The sequence below is a fragment of the Petaurus breviceps genome, unplaced genomic scaffold (genome assembly GCF_028583685.1).
Source record: "Petaurus breviceps papuanus isolate PSGF00001 unplaced genomic scaffold, PetGlider_PUasm1.0 178, whole genome shotgun sequence".
NCBI lineage: Eukaryota > Metazoa > Chordata > Mammalia > Diprotodontia > Petauridae > Petaurus > Petaurus breviceps.
This window is the reverse complement of record NW_027185777.1, coordinates 1300079-1313139: the sequence shown is the minus strand read 5'-3', so window position 1 is coordinate 1313139 and position 13061 is coordinate 1300079. Positions and strand designations below refer to the sequence as shown.

The 13061-nt window shown below is 37.7% G+C and overlaps 1 protein-coding gene across 1 annotated transcript in view; it reads right to left on the bottom strand.

Moving 5' to 3' along the window:
- Positions 1-87: 87 nt before the first annotated feature.
- Positions 88-13061, bottom strand: part of LOC138159872 (calaxin-like) — a 24672-nt gene continuing 11698 nt past the window's right edge. Inside the window, exons 3-6 of the mRNA XM_069086154.1 lie at positions 10859-10963; positions 3999-4150; positions 1342-1446; positions 88-222 (exon numbers count right to left, since the gene is read on the bottom strand). Coding sequence (XP_068942255.1) covers positions 163-222; positions 1342-1446; positions 3999-4150; positions 10859-10963 — 422 coding nt within the window. The 3' untranslated portion in view covers positions 88-162. The remainder of the gene's footprint in view (positions 223-1341; positions 1447-3998; positions 4151-10858; positions 10964-13061) is intronic.

Genomic DNA, 13061 nt, shown 5'->3' with positions numbered 1-13061 from the left:
ATATTTTAAAAATGTAGACACTCCATTATTTTTACATTTATTATGCTTTTGCCTAATAGACCACTTCATGTATCTGACTGTTTAGTATGATTCATAATATAGATGCAGTTTAAAGCAGCCAAGGATCCATTTTTGATTTGTGTTTGCTCAGGGTTCAGCTGTTCACAGTTGAAATTCATTGTTTATGTCTCTGAATACCAGAGTTTCAAATTCAAGACACTTCTGGAAAACAAAATGGGCCATAATTGAATGTGTTAGGACATACAGTATTACAATTTAGTTCACATGTGTCTTTAACAAGTGCCTCATTGAAATATTAATTTTGAAATAATAAATTTTAATTTTTCCCACTTTTCCTTGTATCCAAACCTAATTTAGAGGGGAAAAGGCTTGAGCAGTAGTTGGAAAGAAGTTGGTGGTGTCTATAGGGAGGACAGCTGATGAACTGTTAAAAAAAACATCTTTTAAGACAAGCCATCAAGTCTTTCAGATTTCTCACTCTTTCATCCCCACAGTTTAACTTTGAGGTCCTTGTTTTGGACCAGACCTTTGATTTCCTTATGTAGGGAACTCCCCATGAGGCAGTTACTTTAACAGTGCCAGTGGGCAGGTACTGGCTTTGCCACTTAGAGCCCTAAAGAGTAGCCAGGAGCACTGACAGGTTAAGAGACTTGCCCACTCATACAACAACCAGGTGTCAGATACTGGACTTGAACCTAGATCTTTTTTTTTTTTTTAAGCAATCAGGGTTAAGTAACTTGCTCAAGGTTACACGGCCAGGTGTTTCTGGGTGGGTGCTAAGTGTCTGAGCCCGGGATTCGATCTCCAGGTCGTTCTGACACTGAAGCCGGTGCTCTTACTCGCTGTGCTACCTGGCCGCCCCTTGAACCTAGATCTTAACTCCATGCTGAGCTTTTTACCCACAGTACCCTCCTGCAGTTACAGTTACTTTGTATCCCTTTATATGTGTTCCCCTTGAGCTCTCCCCACTCCCAGCAGAATGCCATCTCCCCAACAGCAGAGACTACTTTCTGGTTTTGTATCCCCATTTCCTGATAGAGTGTCTTGAACATAATAGGCACCGACTGCTTGTTGAATTGAATGTATTCTTCCTTTAGTTAAAAGGGATTCTTTGCAAAGTACTGGCAGTTTGATGGAGCCCACACTCTTCCCACAGGTGAACTCAAAGTTTCTTGAGAACAGGCTCTAGGTACAAAGGGAAGGATGAAAACCTCATGGCTGCCATATTTAATGCAAAGAATAAGAAGACTTAGTGGAAGCAGCCCTTTCTTGGATCTTCATGCATGTAGTATGGAATACATTAAGGAAGATGGTTAGTACCTCAATTTCTGGTAAACATGGGCCAAAGACCTCTAACAAAAGGTGGTCTTTTTTTACAGCTCGTTCAAAGTCTTCATAAGACAGCTTCCCATCATTATCATAATCCTAGGAAGAAAGATGAGCATTTCTTAGCAAATAATAATTTAAGCGAGCATTTGTATAGTACTTTAATTACAAAGCCCTTCACAGGTATTTCATTTTATCCTTACAACCTTCAGAGGTAACTGCTCTCATTATCCCCATCTTACAGATGTAGAAACTGAAGCAGAAAAAGGTTAAGTGATCTGCCCATGGTATCACAGCTAGCACACAGATGAGGTCAAATTTGAACTCAGGTCATCTAGGCCCAGCACTCTCCACCATGCCTTCTATCACTCCCCAACTCAATGGATTTGGTACCTGGCTCACAATTCTTTCCCCAAATCCTGACTGGTACACATTATTGACTCTCCCTCAAAAATTTTAACCACTCAGTTCCTCAGCCTACTCACTTCCCATGAGCTTGGTTTTCCACCCAACCTCAGCCATGCACAAACATCATCATATCCTTGATCTTGTCATCACCCACAAATGTACCACCTCCATGTTCATGAATTGCAAAATCCCCTTATCTGACCATAATCTGTTGACTTTTCACCTCTCCCTCTGCCTTCCTTATATAACCCTACTCTTTATCCTCAATGGGACCTCCAATCCCTTGACTCTAATTCTCTTCCAGACCATCTTCCCTGAACTAGTCACCTTCTCTTCTCATCTTGACTCCTTGGTGAACCAATTCAACTCTACCCTCTCCTCTCTTGAATCCCTTGCCCTCGTATATTTCTCATTATGCCCAGCCAAGTCTCAGTCTCAGGTGGTGAAAATCATGTAATTGTTCCAGCTGGGTTGACTACAAATACATGCATCACAACCTCAACTGGGTCCTCATTACTGCTAGGCAATCCTACCATTCCTCCCTTCTCACCTCACTGTACCACTCTCCAGATCTTCTCCTCCCTCTTCAAACTTCCCATGGCTCCACTTCCTCCCACTCTCTCAGCTGAGGACCTTGCCTCATCTTTTACAGAGAAAATTGAGACTGATCACCATGAGCTCTCTTTCCCTCTTTCTCATCTTATATCAGGTGTTTTCTGCCACTCTGTCCTCCTTCACCCCATCTTACATGATGAAGTGCCTTACTCCTGACCAAGGATACTCTGTCCAAGTGATCCCATGCTATAGCCTCTCCTCTAACAGATTGCATTTCACATATTTTCCAATTTCTCCCTGTCTCCTGATTCATTTCCTCCTGCTTATAAACATGCCTATGTCTCCTTATTCTCAAAAATCCCTCATTTGTAAGAAAAACTACTAATAGTATACAGCTAATTCAGACTACTAAAAAAGTTTTTGATCCAACCTCAGAAACTAGCTGTGTGACCCTGGGCAAGTCATTTAACCCGCTTGCCTCAGTTTCCTCAACTGTAAAATAGGGATAATAACAGCTCTTACCTCCCAAGGAGGTTGTGAGAATTTCATGATATAATGTTAATAAAGTACTTAGCACAGTGGAGAGTACATAGAAGGTGTTAATAAATATGTTTCCTTCTTTCTTATTATTAAAAAAAGAACTTGGACAGGAGGTAGATTGAAATTTGCCTTTGTACTATTTATAAGATTTCACCAAATGAACTGATAAAAGATCAAACTATTGTGGGCCACCAAATCACTTTATATTAAATGACAAAGTATTTTGTGAGAACCTACTCTGTTATTTATGCGAAACTGTGTGTGCTGAGTGCATGAAGAGTTACTAAGTATAGGACATGTTCCCTTCCTGAAAGAACTTACATCTAGTTTTGGGACACAAAGTACATCAAGTAATTAGCAAAATTGTATAATCAAGCTCTAAATTTTAGAGTAAGATCAGGTGTTAGATAAGGGAAAGAACAATGTGTGCTAGAATTATAAGGGAAGACCTTGTGAATGAAAAAAAACACTCTAGCTGGTCCTTAAAACATGAATAGAATCTGACCAGAAACCAGCTGTGTGACCCTGGGCATGTCACTTAAATCTAAATCTCAGCCTCAGTTTCAACATCCAAAAAAATAAAAGTTTTCCCATCTACTCATTTCTTCCTCAACAAGGCAGATAAGATTTCACAGGTATCCACATTTTATAAATAAGAAAATTGAATACCAGGCTATTCCCATTTTACAGATGAGAAAAGTTAAGAAAGATTAAGCACCTTGCCAATGGCCACTAACACATGTCACAGGGAGGATTCTTACCCAGGCTACTCCTGACACCTAGTCTAGTGCTCTTTCAACTCTATGCTGCTCCCACAAAGTGCCCATTTATCAAGATTAATTTGTGGCAGTGGTGCTGAAAAACTGGTGTGTGTGTGTGTGGGGGGGGGGGAGACTAGTGTCAAGGGAACCAGATTTACAATAATCCAGGCATAAGCCCCAGCCTAGAAACTAGGCTTTGTCCCAAAAAGTGACATTTTATCAAAGACAGAATGTTTGATAACAAAATTGGCTTTGTTTGATAATGAATTGTATGATTTAATACCCTAGAGTTGTATTTTATCTATTGCCTATGGTGGAAAACAAGTCCACATTTTGTTTTGTTTTCTCTGTTAGGAAGACTCAATTGCCATTTTTTTGCATACTCACCATTTTCTTCAGTGCTATTTCTACTAATTCTTTTATTCCTTCATCTGGATCTTCTTCAACTGAATGTTTGAGGAGACTATTTTTCAGCATGTCAAACATTTCATCTTGGGAAATGTATCCATCCCCATTCAAGTAATAAACTTGATAACAGTCTTTTTAAAGCACAAAGAAAAGCATTACTTTTAGATGAACAATTAATATCATTTCATTTCCCTCTTCACTATCACAATTATTATCCATTTTATATTTTATAAAATGTAGGAGGCAAAGTAGCCCAATGGAAAGAGTACTAATCTTAGCATCATAGGACCCAAGCTGGTCCTCAACTGTATTGTGTTGGACTGGATGACCTCTAAAGCTCCCTCCAGCTCCACATCTATGACATGGCACTATCTGCAAGTGGAATACAGCAGCAGCACCTTTAAAACATATTCTCAACAACTAAGTAGGAGTTATACTAGGAATCCAAGGATTATTCAACATCGGGAAAACAACAAACATATCCAAAAAATCTGTAAATCATATTATCATGTCAGTAAATGTAGAAAGAGCTTTTAATAAGATGATATCCATTCATGATTGAAAATAAATCTAAGAAGAATAAAAAGAAACATATTTTCTTCCTTGCACACAAAAAAGTATTTACTTGAAAACTAATGGAAAAACAATAAGAAGCTGGACATGCTTGTACATACCAGTAATCTCTGCTAAGAGGGAGTTTAAGCTCTGGAGTTCCAAGTGCAGTGGTGTAATAGCAACCACACTGGCATACCCAGGACGGCTGCTAGCACAGGTTCTTAGATCTGCTTTACTAAGAAAGATATCTATTCAAGGGGTCAACAATCTTTTTTAATTACATTCATTAGTTCAGGAGAAAAATCAGCCCCCTGAACTTCAGAGAAAATTCAAACAAAGAAAATAGAGAAAATACAAGCAGAGAAATAAAGACCAACAGACAGAGCTTCTGACTCTCTGAGAAATTAACACAGATCAACAGCAGACCCAACTGGCTGACCAAGGCAATACATACATATTTACCAGAGAGACAAGCACCAACATCTTGATTTTTCAAAGCCGGGGTGTGTGTGTGGGGGCTCCTTAACAGCTACCCAGAGTCTCATCTGGTCAAATACCAAGAAAAGTCTTCCAATGGGTGAGCCCTAAAGCAAAATGCTAACCTCAGAGTATATATACCCCCCTTTTTTTTTAGAGCCAGAGGGCATCACAACCCTCCTGACTCAGTGCCTAATTAGAAATTAACAAAAGGTGGGATGGCTAGGTGGTGCAGTGAATAGAGTACCAGTCCTGTAGTCAGGAGGACCTGAGTTCAAATCTGCCCTCAGAAACTTAACACAAAACTGGCCATGTGACCTTGGGCAAGTTGCTTAACCCTAATTGCCTCTCCAAAAAGCAAAAAGAAAGAAAGAAAGAAATTAACAAAAGCTGTGAAAACCTTCTTATAAGTGAGCCTCTCCTAAGCAAGCTTCCTTTAATGGGCTCCACCTAAGGTCTATTAATGGGTGGGGAAGATCTTATATCTCATTAACATTATAAGTGGGCTATGCCAATTAGGTGTCTGCACTAAGTACTTCAACAGTGTGATGAGCTTTTGTGTGCGACTGTGGAAGGGGAGGGGAGCCAGGTTGCCTAAAGAGGATTGAACCAGCCCTGGTAGAAAACAGCAGCTCCAAGATTCTATGATAATCAGACTGAGACTGGGTCTATTGGTATCTCCTGAACTTATAGACCAGGCAAGAAAAGGAAACTCAGTATTTAAAACAAAAATAAAACATTAGGTACATTACCACTTTAAACATACAAAATAAAGGTGCACATTCTTCCTACTTTTTTTGACATAAGAAATGTGAAAAATTATATTAAGACTAGAAAAAAGTTAGAAGGTTTAACGTAGAAAACTAAGTGGTGAAAACATTATTATTTGAAGATGCCATGGTTGTTTACCTAGAAAATGCACACATCTCAGGAAAAGAAAAGAATTTATTGAGGTGGCAGGATATAAGAGAAATCCATTAAAAATTATTTGCATTCTTGGTAGAACCAAGATGACAGAGAAAAGTCAAGAACTAGCCAAAGTTCTCTCAAATTCCCCTCCAAACAACTTTAAATAATGTCTTAAAGTGAATTATGAAACTGCAGAACCCACAAAAGGATGGGTGGAAACAATTTTCCAGCCCAAGACAATTTAGAAGGTTGGCAGGAAAAGTCTATTGCATTGGATGAGAGTGGAGCATGGTCAGCAGTCAGTACACTTCAGCTGCCCAGAGCAGGCAATGGCCTTGCAAGGCAGCAGCAGGCCTTGGGGACAATTGAATTAGCAGCAGCAGCAGCTTCAGGAGCTCTCATGTCACAGATGGCAAAGGGGTCAGACAACTGATCAGAAGGAGATTTACAGGGTTTTTTTTTTTTTTTTTGCTGGCATTGGGTGCAGGACTCTGTTGGGATTTAGGTTGCAGTCCTGGGTCAAAGTCCCAGAGTGAAGAGGAGCACTTGCACCCTAGAGCTTGGGGTCAGATGGGAATGGTGAACTCGGTTACAGTTCCAGGGTAGAAAAGAATGCTTGTGGTTCACAGAACAGAGCACAGACCAGGGAAGAAGTAAACAAACCTCTCCTTAGGCCATATCACTTTGAAAACTTAAGGGCAGCAACATGAAAAACCTAAAGCCTGGGACAGTGCACCCTGCACCCCAGGAGCAAAGTCCAACTTTAACATAAAGTTAAAAGTTAAGAAATAGGATGGAAAATGAGTAAGCAACAACAAAAAAGAACCTGACCATAGAAAGTTACTATACTGATAGAGAAGCTCAAGATACAAACTCAAAAGAAGACAACAAAGTCAAAATACCTACATCTCAAGAAAAATGTGAATTGGTGTCAAGCCCCAAAAGAATTCCAGGAAGAGTTCAAAAAGAACTTTTTAAAAAAAATTATTGACATAGAGGAAAAAAATGAGAAAAGAAATGAAAATGATGCAGAAAGATCATGAAAAAATAGTGAACAGCTTGGTAGAGGAGACACCAAAAAGAAAATACTGAAGAAAAATAACACTTTGAAGAAACAGAATAGGCCAAATGGTAAAAGAGGCACAAAAATACACTGGTTAGAACTCCTTAAAAAGCAGAATTGACCAAATAGAAAAGGAGGTACAAAAGCTCACTGAAGAAAATAATGCCTTAAAAATTAGAATTGAGTAAGTGAAAGCTAATGACTCCACGAGACATTAAGAAATAATAAAACAAAATCAAAAGAATAAAAAAATAAGAAAATGTGAAATATTTCATTGGAAAAACAACTACCCTGGAAAATAGATTGAAGTGAGATAATTTAAGAATTATTTGACTACCTAAAAGCTATGATAAAAAAAAGAACCTAGACAACATATTTCAAGAAATTATCAAGGAAAACTACCCTGATATTCTAGAACCAGAGGGTAAAATAGGAATTAAAAGAACCCACTGATCAACTCCTGAGATCCAAAAATGAAAACTTCCAGGATTATTATAGCCGAATTCCAGAGATCCCAAGTCAAGGAGAAAATATTGCAAGAAGCCAGAAAGAAACAATTTAAACATTGTGGAGCCACAGTTAGGCTAACACAAGATTTAGTAGTTCTTACATTAAAGGATTGGAGGGCTTGGAATATGATACTCCAGCAAGCAAAAGAGCTAGGATTGCAACCAAGAATCATCTATCAAGTAAAACTGAAAAAAGAATGGACATTGAGTGAAATATAGGACTTTCATGTATTCCTGATGAAAAGACCAGAGTTGAATAGAAAATTATTTTCAAATATAAGATTCAAGAGAAGTATAAAAAGGTAACAGGAAAGAGAAATCACAAGGGATTCAATAGGACTAAACTATTTACATTCCTACATGTTTACCTTCCTACATGAGATTCTTGAAATTCCTAAGAAATTACTCATTATTAGGGTGGTTAGAGGGAGTATACATCTAAAAAAATAAAATTAAGGGATGAGAAAGAAGAATGCATTGGGAGAAGGAGAAAGAGAGAGGTAAAATTGGGTAACTCTTCTCACATAAAAGAGCTTTCCAGTAGAAAAATGGTGGTAAGGGTGGGAGTGGACAATGCTTGAACTTTACTCTCATCAGAACTGGCTTAAAGAAGGAATAACATATATACTGAGTTGGGTATAGAAATCTATCTTACCCTACAGGAAAGTAGGAGGGGAAGGGCATAAGAGAAAGGGGAAGGGCTGATAGAAGGAAGGGTATATTGGGGGAGGTGGTAGTCAAAAGCAAAACATTTATGAGGATGAACAACATGAAAGAGAGAGAATAGGATAAACAGGAAGAAAATAGGATAGAAGGCAATACACAGTAATTGTAAGTATGAAAAAAAATTTATAACAAGTTTCTCTGATAAAGGCCTCATTTCTCAAATACATAGAAAACAGAGTTAAGTTTATAAAAATTAGAGTCATTCCCCAATTGATAAATGGTCAAAGGAAATGAACAGGCAGTTTTCAGAAGAAATAATCAAAGCTATTTACAGGTATATGAAAAAATGCTCTAAAACACTATTGATTAGAGAAATGCAAATTAAAACAATTCCAAGATAGCACTCATATCCATCAGATCGGCTAACATGACCGAAAAGGAAAATGACAAATGTTGGAGGGGATGTGGGAAAATTGAGACACTTATGCTTTGTTGGTAAAGTTGTAACCTGATTCAACCATACTGGAGATCAATTTGGAACTATATCTAAGTTGTGGCATATGATTGTGATGGAATAATATTGTATTATAAAAAAAGATGAGCAGCATGCTGTCAGAAATACCTGGACTTACATGAGCTGATGCAAAGTGAATTGAGCAGAATCAGAACAGTAGACATGGTAACAGCAATATGTACAATGATCAACTGTGAATGACTTAGCTATTCCAAGCAATACAATGATCCAAGACAATTCTTAAGGATTTATGATGAAAAATGCAATCCATCTCCGGAGAAAGAACTGATGGAATCTGAATGCAGATTGAAGCACACTTTTTAAACTTTATTTTTCTTGTCTTTTTTTGGTCTATTTTCTTTTGCAACAGTACTCATCTGGAAATGTGCATAACTTGCATGACTACACATATATAACCTGTATCTATCATATTTCTTCCTTTCTCAATGAAGGGGAAAGGAAAAGAAGGAGGGAGAGAATTTGAAACTCAAAATTTTGAAAAATGATTGTTAAAAATTGTTTTTACATGTAGTTGGGGAAAAGTGAAATATTAACTATATTAAAATATTTGCATTTTTTTTCTTTTTGGAGGGCAATTGGGGTTAAGTGACTTGCCCAAGGTCACATGGCTAGTTTTTGTGTTAAGTGTCTGAGGCTGGATTTGAACTCAGGTCCTCCTGACTCCAGGGCTAGTGCTCTATTTACTGTGCCACTTAGCTGCTCCCAATTATTTGCATTCTTACAGGATGATAATAAAGATCAAGAAACTATTGAATATGAGAAAAGCTATTTATTTTTCTAAATATTTGCAAATATATCTAGATACATGTGATCTTTATAAAGATAACACTAAAATTGCATTAAAAATAAATGGAAGGTTTAAATAATTGAAGAAAATTCAATGTCTACAGAAGTCAAATCAATATGTGAAAATGTAAAATATGAAAATGTGAAAAATGCCAATAATTCTTACGTTTATTTTTTAAACATTTTCCCTACACTTATTATTGATTTTATACATCACAATGGGCTTCATTATTGTTGTTCAGTCATTTTCAGTTGTGTCCAACTCTTTGTGACCCCATTTGGGGTTTTCTTGGAAATGATACTGGAGTGCTTTGCCATTTCCTCCTTCAGCTCATTTTACTAAAGAGGAGGAAAGTGAGGCAAATTGAGTTAAGTGATTAGTCCAGGTTAAGTGTCTAAGGTCAAATTTGAACTCAGGAAGATGAGTCTTTCTGACTGCAAGCCTGGCACTCTATCCACCACGTCACCTAACTACTCATAGGTCTTCATTACAGAATTAAATAAAATCACAATGAAACACAATTTGGGAAAATTGTCAAAAACAGCAATGGCAAATTTTGAGTAGGGGGAGCTGATAAATGTATACCAACCTTTACAGATTTTAAAGCATTATTAAATAGTTATTAAAACTATGAAATCTTAGGCAAACAAACCTAGATCAGTAGAACAAAATACAAAGGTCAGAAATAGAACAAAATGGGTACAAAAGATGACTCCCCCCCTCCAGTCCAAATCCTTTATTTTATTTCACATTAATTAATTTTTAGTTTTCAACATTCACTTTTATGAGATTTTGAGTTCTAAATTATTCCCCTTGCATCCCCTCTCCCCTCCCCAAGATGGCATGTGATCTGATATAGGCTATACAAGTACAATCATATTAAACATATTTCCACATTAGTCATGTTGTGAAAGGAGAAAAGGAGCAAAGGGAAAAATCATGAAAAAGAAAAAAACAAATAAGGAACAAAAAAAAAAAAAGAGAAAATAGCATGCTTTGATTCGCATTCAGACTCCATAGCTCTTTCTTGGGATGTGGATAACATTTTCCATAATGAGCCCAAAAGATGACTTCTAAAGAAAAGGCTAAACATTACTCCTGAGGGCAAATGGTTAAAATTCTGGAGGTAGTAAGCTGGGTGAGGGAAGTATTTTAGAGGTACAGGTTGTTTTATTTTGTTTTTGAAATCACACCATGTCCACAGAACATTTCTAGAGCCAGCCCTTGTGAGGCACTAAAAGATTTAAAGAATGCTGGTATACCAGCTTTTAAAGCACTGAAGGATGAAACCAAGACTAGTTATTTGTCTAAAATAACACTCATGCCAGAAATTCTTACATTTCACTTTTTCTTCAAAAGTTCCTCGGAGAAATATGGATAATCCTTCGACCCATTCTCGTGTGCTAATGTGATTATCATTGTCTTTGTCAAAAGCACCAAACACTGAAAAGTAAAGAAGGTATAGGCTTACAGGTACTGCAATTTAGAGACGAATTCTAATTCTTATTCTTGTTACAATTCCATAGTATTCATAGTAGATCAGGAGTTATTTACCCAGGATTTATGTATTAGTTTAAAAACATTCTGATAGTTTTATTTCACTATAATTTGCTTCCTTTTTAATTCTATGTATTTAAAAACATTATTCGGAGAAATGTACATGTGCTTTATCAGACTACCAAAGAAGTTTATTATCCCCCAAAACCATCAAGGACCCCTGCTTTACACAGAGAGAAGTAAAATAATTTCTACCACATGTTACACAAAAGTTTCCTAAAGTTTTAGTAATCTTAAAAATTTATTTTCTCATAAGAAGTACTACATTATAGTAAATGACAAAGTACACTTGGATTATTTTATAAAGAAGCTTTTACAACAGGAATCCCAGTTTCAGTGCTATTCAATCCCAGTTTTAGTGCTATAAAGTAGGCAGATTTTCTCAGTCATCTATTTAATTAAATTATAAACTTAAAAGCCATCCACCAAAAAGCAATTATACAAAATAAAGGATAAAATCTTACATAAGACTTTAATGTATAACAGAGCTAAGAACAAATGAATTAACACACTCCAAGCGGGCCAAGACAATGCTTTTACTCTGTGTATCCTTAGCATACTGTACTTGTGTAAGACATAATGTCCTAATACAAGAGAACATTGGACCCAGAGTCAGAAGAGATTCAGATCCAACTCCTTGGTCCAGTATCTACAATGAGAGGAAGAGAAGGGCCCTACCATATGCCAGGAACTACATTTAGCACTTACAAAATATTTTTTCATTTGATCTTCACACCAACCCTGGGAGGGAGGTGCTATGATTATCCCCATTTTATAGATGAGGAAACTGAGGTAAAAAGAGGCTCAGTGACTTGCCCAAGGTCACACAGCTAAGGGGTGTCTGAGGCCAGATATGAACTCAGGTCCTCCTGACTCCAGGCCCTACATTATATCCATTACCATCACTTACCTCTAAATGAGGAAAATTCTTTCCCTATTCATCACATGGGGTCAAAATTGCAAAACTCTTTGGAAATTTTAAAGTACTATAGAAATGTAGGGTGATATTATTGATTCGAGATATATTTTCCCAGTGAGCATTTTTATTTTTGGAGGGGGGAAAGCAGGGCAATTGGGGTTAAGTGACTGGCCAAGATCACACAGCTAGTAAGTGTTAAGTGTCTGAGGCTGGATTTGGACTCCGGTTCTCCTGATTGCAGGGCTGGTGCTCTATTCACTGTATCACCTTGCTGTTCCACCCAGTGAGCATTTTTTAATCATTTTTAAGGGATATATGTCGAAAAAGTGTCAGTGGCAGTAAAGATTAGGTTTATCTTCAGGTGCAGGGGAGCTCAAAGTTCTTATGGAAGCCATTGGAAACACATGGCCTTGGAGACTAGAGAGGATGGAGGGGAAGGAGTAGAGCCCCTCTCCCTGAAATTCATGACCTTTCCAGCTGGCACCAAATAGTGAGTCCTTTTTTTTTTTTTACTGAGGCCTGTGTTCCTCAGAACCAGGAGGGAGGACTGACCATTTTGATCAAACAGAAGAGAAAATTCACAAGAATACAATTTGGAATCAAGTGACATAGTACAATGTAGAAATCCTGGCCTTGATCCACTCAGCATAAGTGGTGATTTGAAGTGAAAGAGATGCTTGGGAGGTAAGTCAGGTGTGCTGAGACCAGGGAGCAAAAATCTTGGTGTACTGATGGTGAACTAAAGGGCAATGCCAGGAGCCAAGCACTCCTAAGAGAGCGTCCAGTCTTTGTCAACAAAGAGCTAGGGAGGAAACAGGCAAACCAATCAAAGCTATAGTGATCAATGAAACTGGAAGAGTTATAAAGAAAATCTTTGGTGGGATGCAGATTGTATATATGTACATGGGGAGAGAAAGAGGAGGGGGAAAAGGAGAGGGAGAGAGAGAGGAAAGAGAGAGGGAGAGACAGAGAGATAAAGACAGAGAGAGAGAGGGAGAGAGATAGAAGAGGAAGAGAGAGAGGAGGGGGAGAGAGAGGAAAGAGAGAGGGAGAGACAGAGAGAGA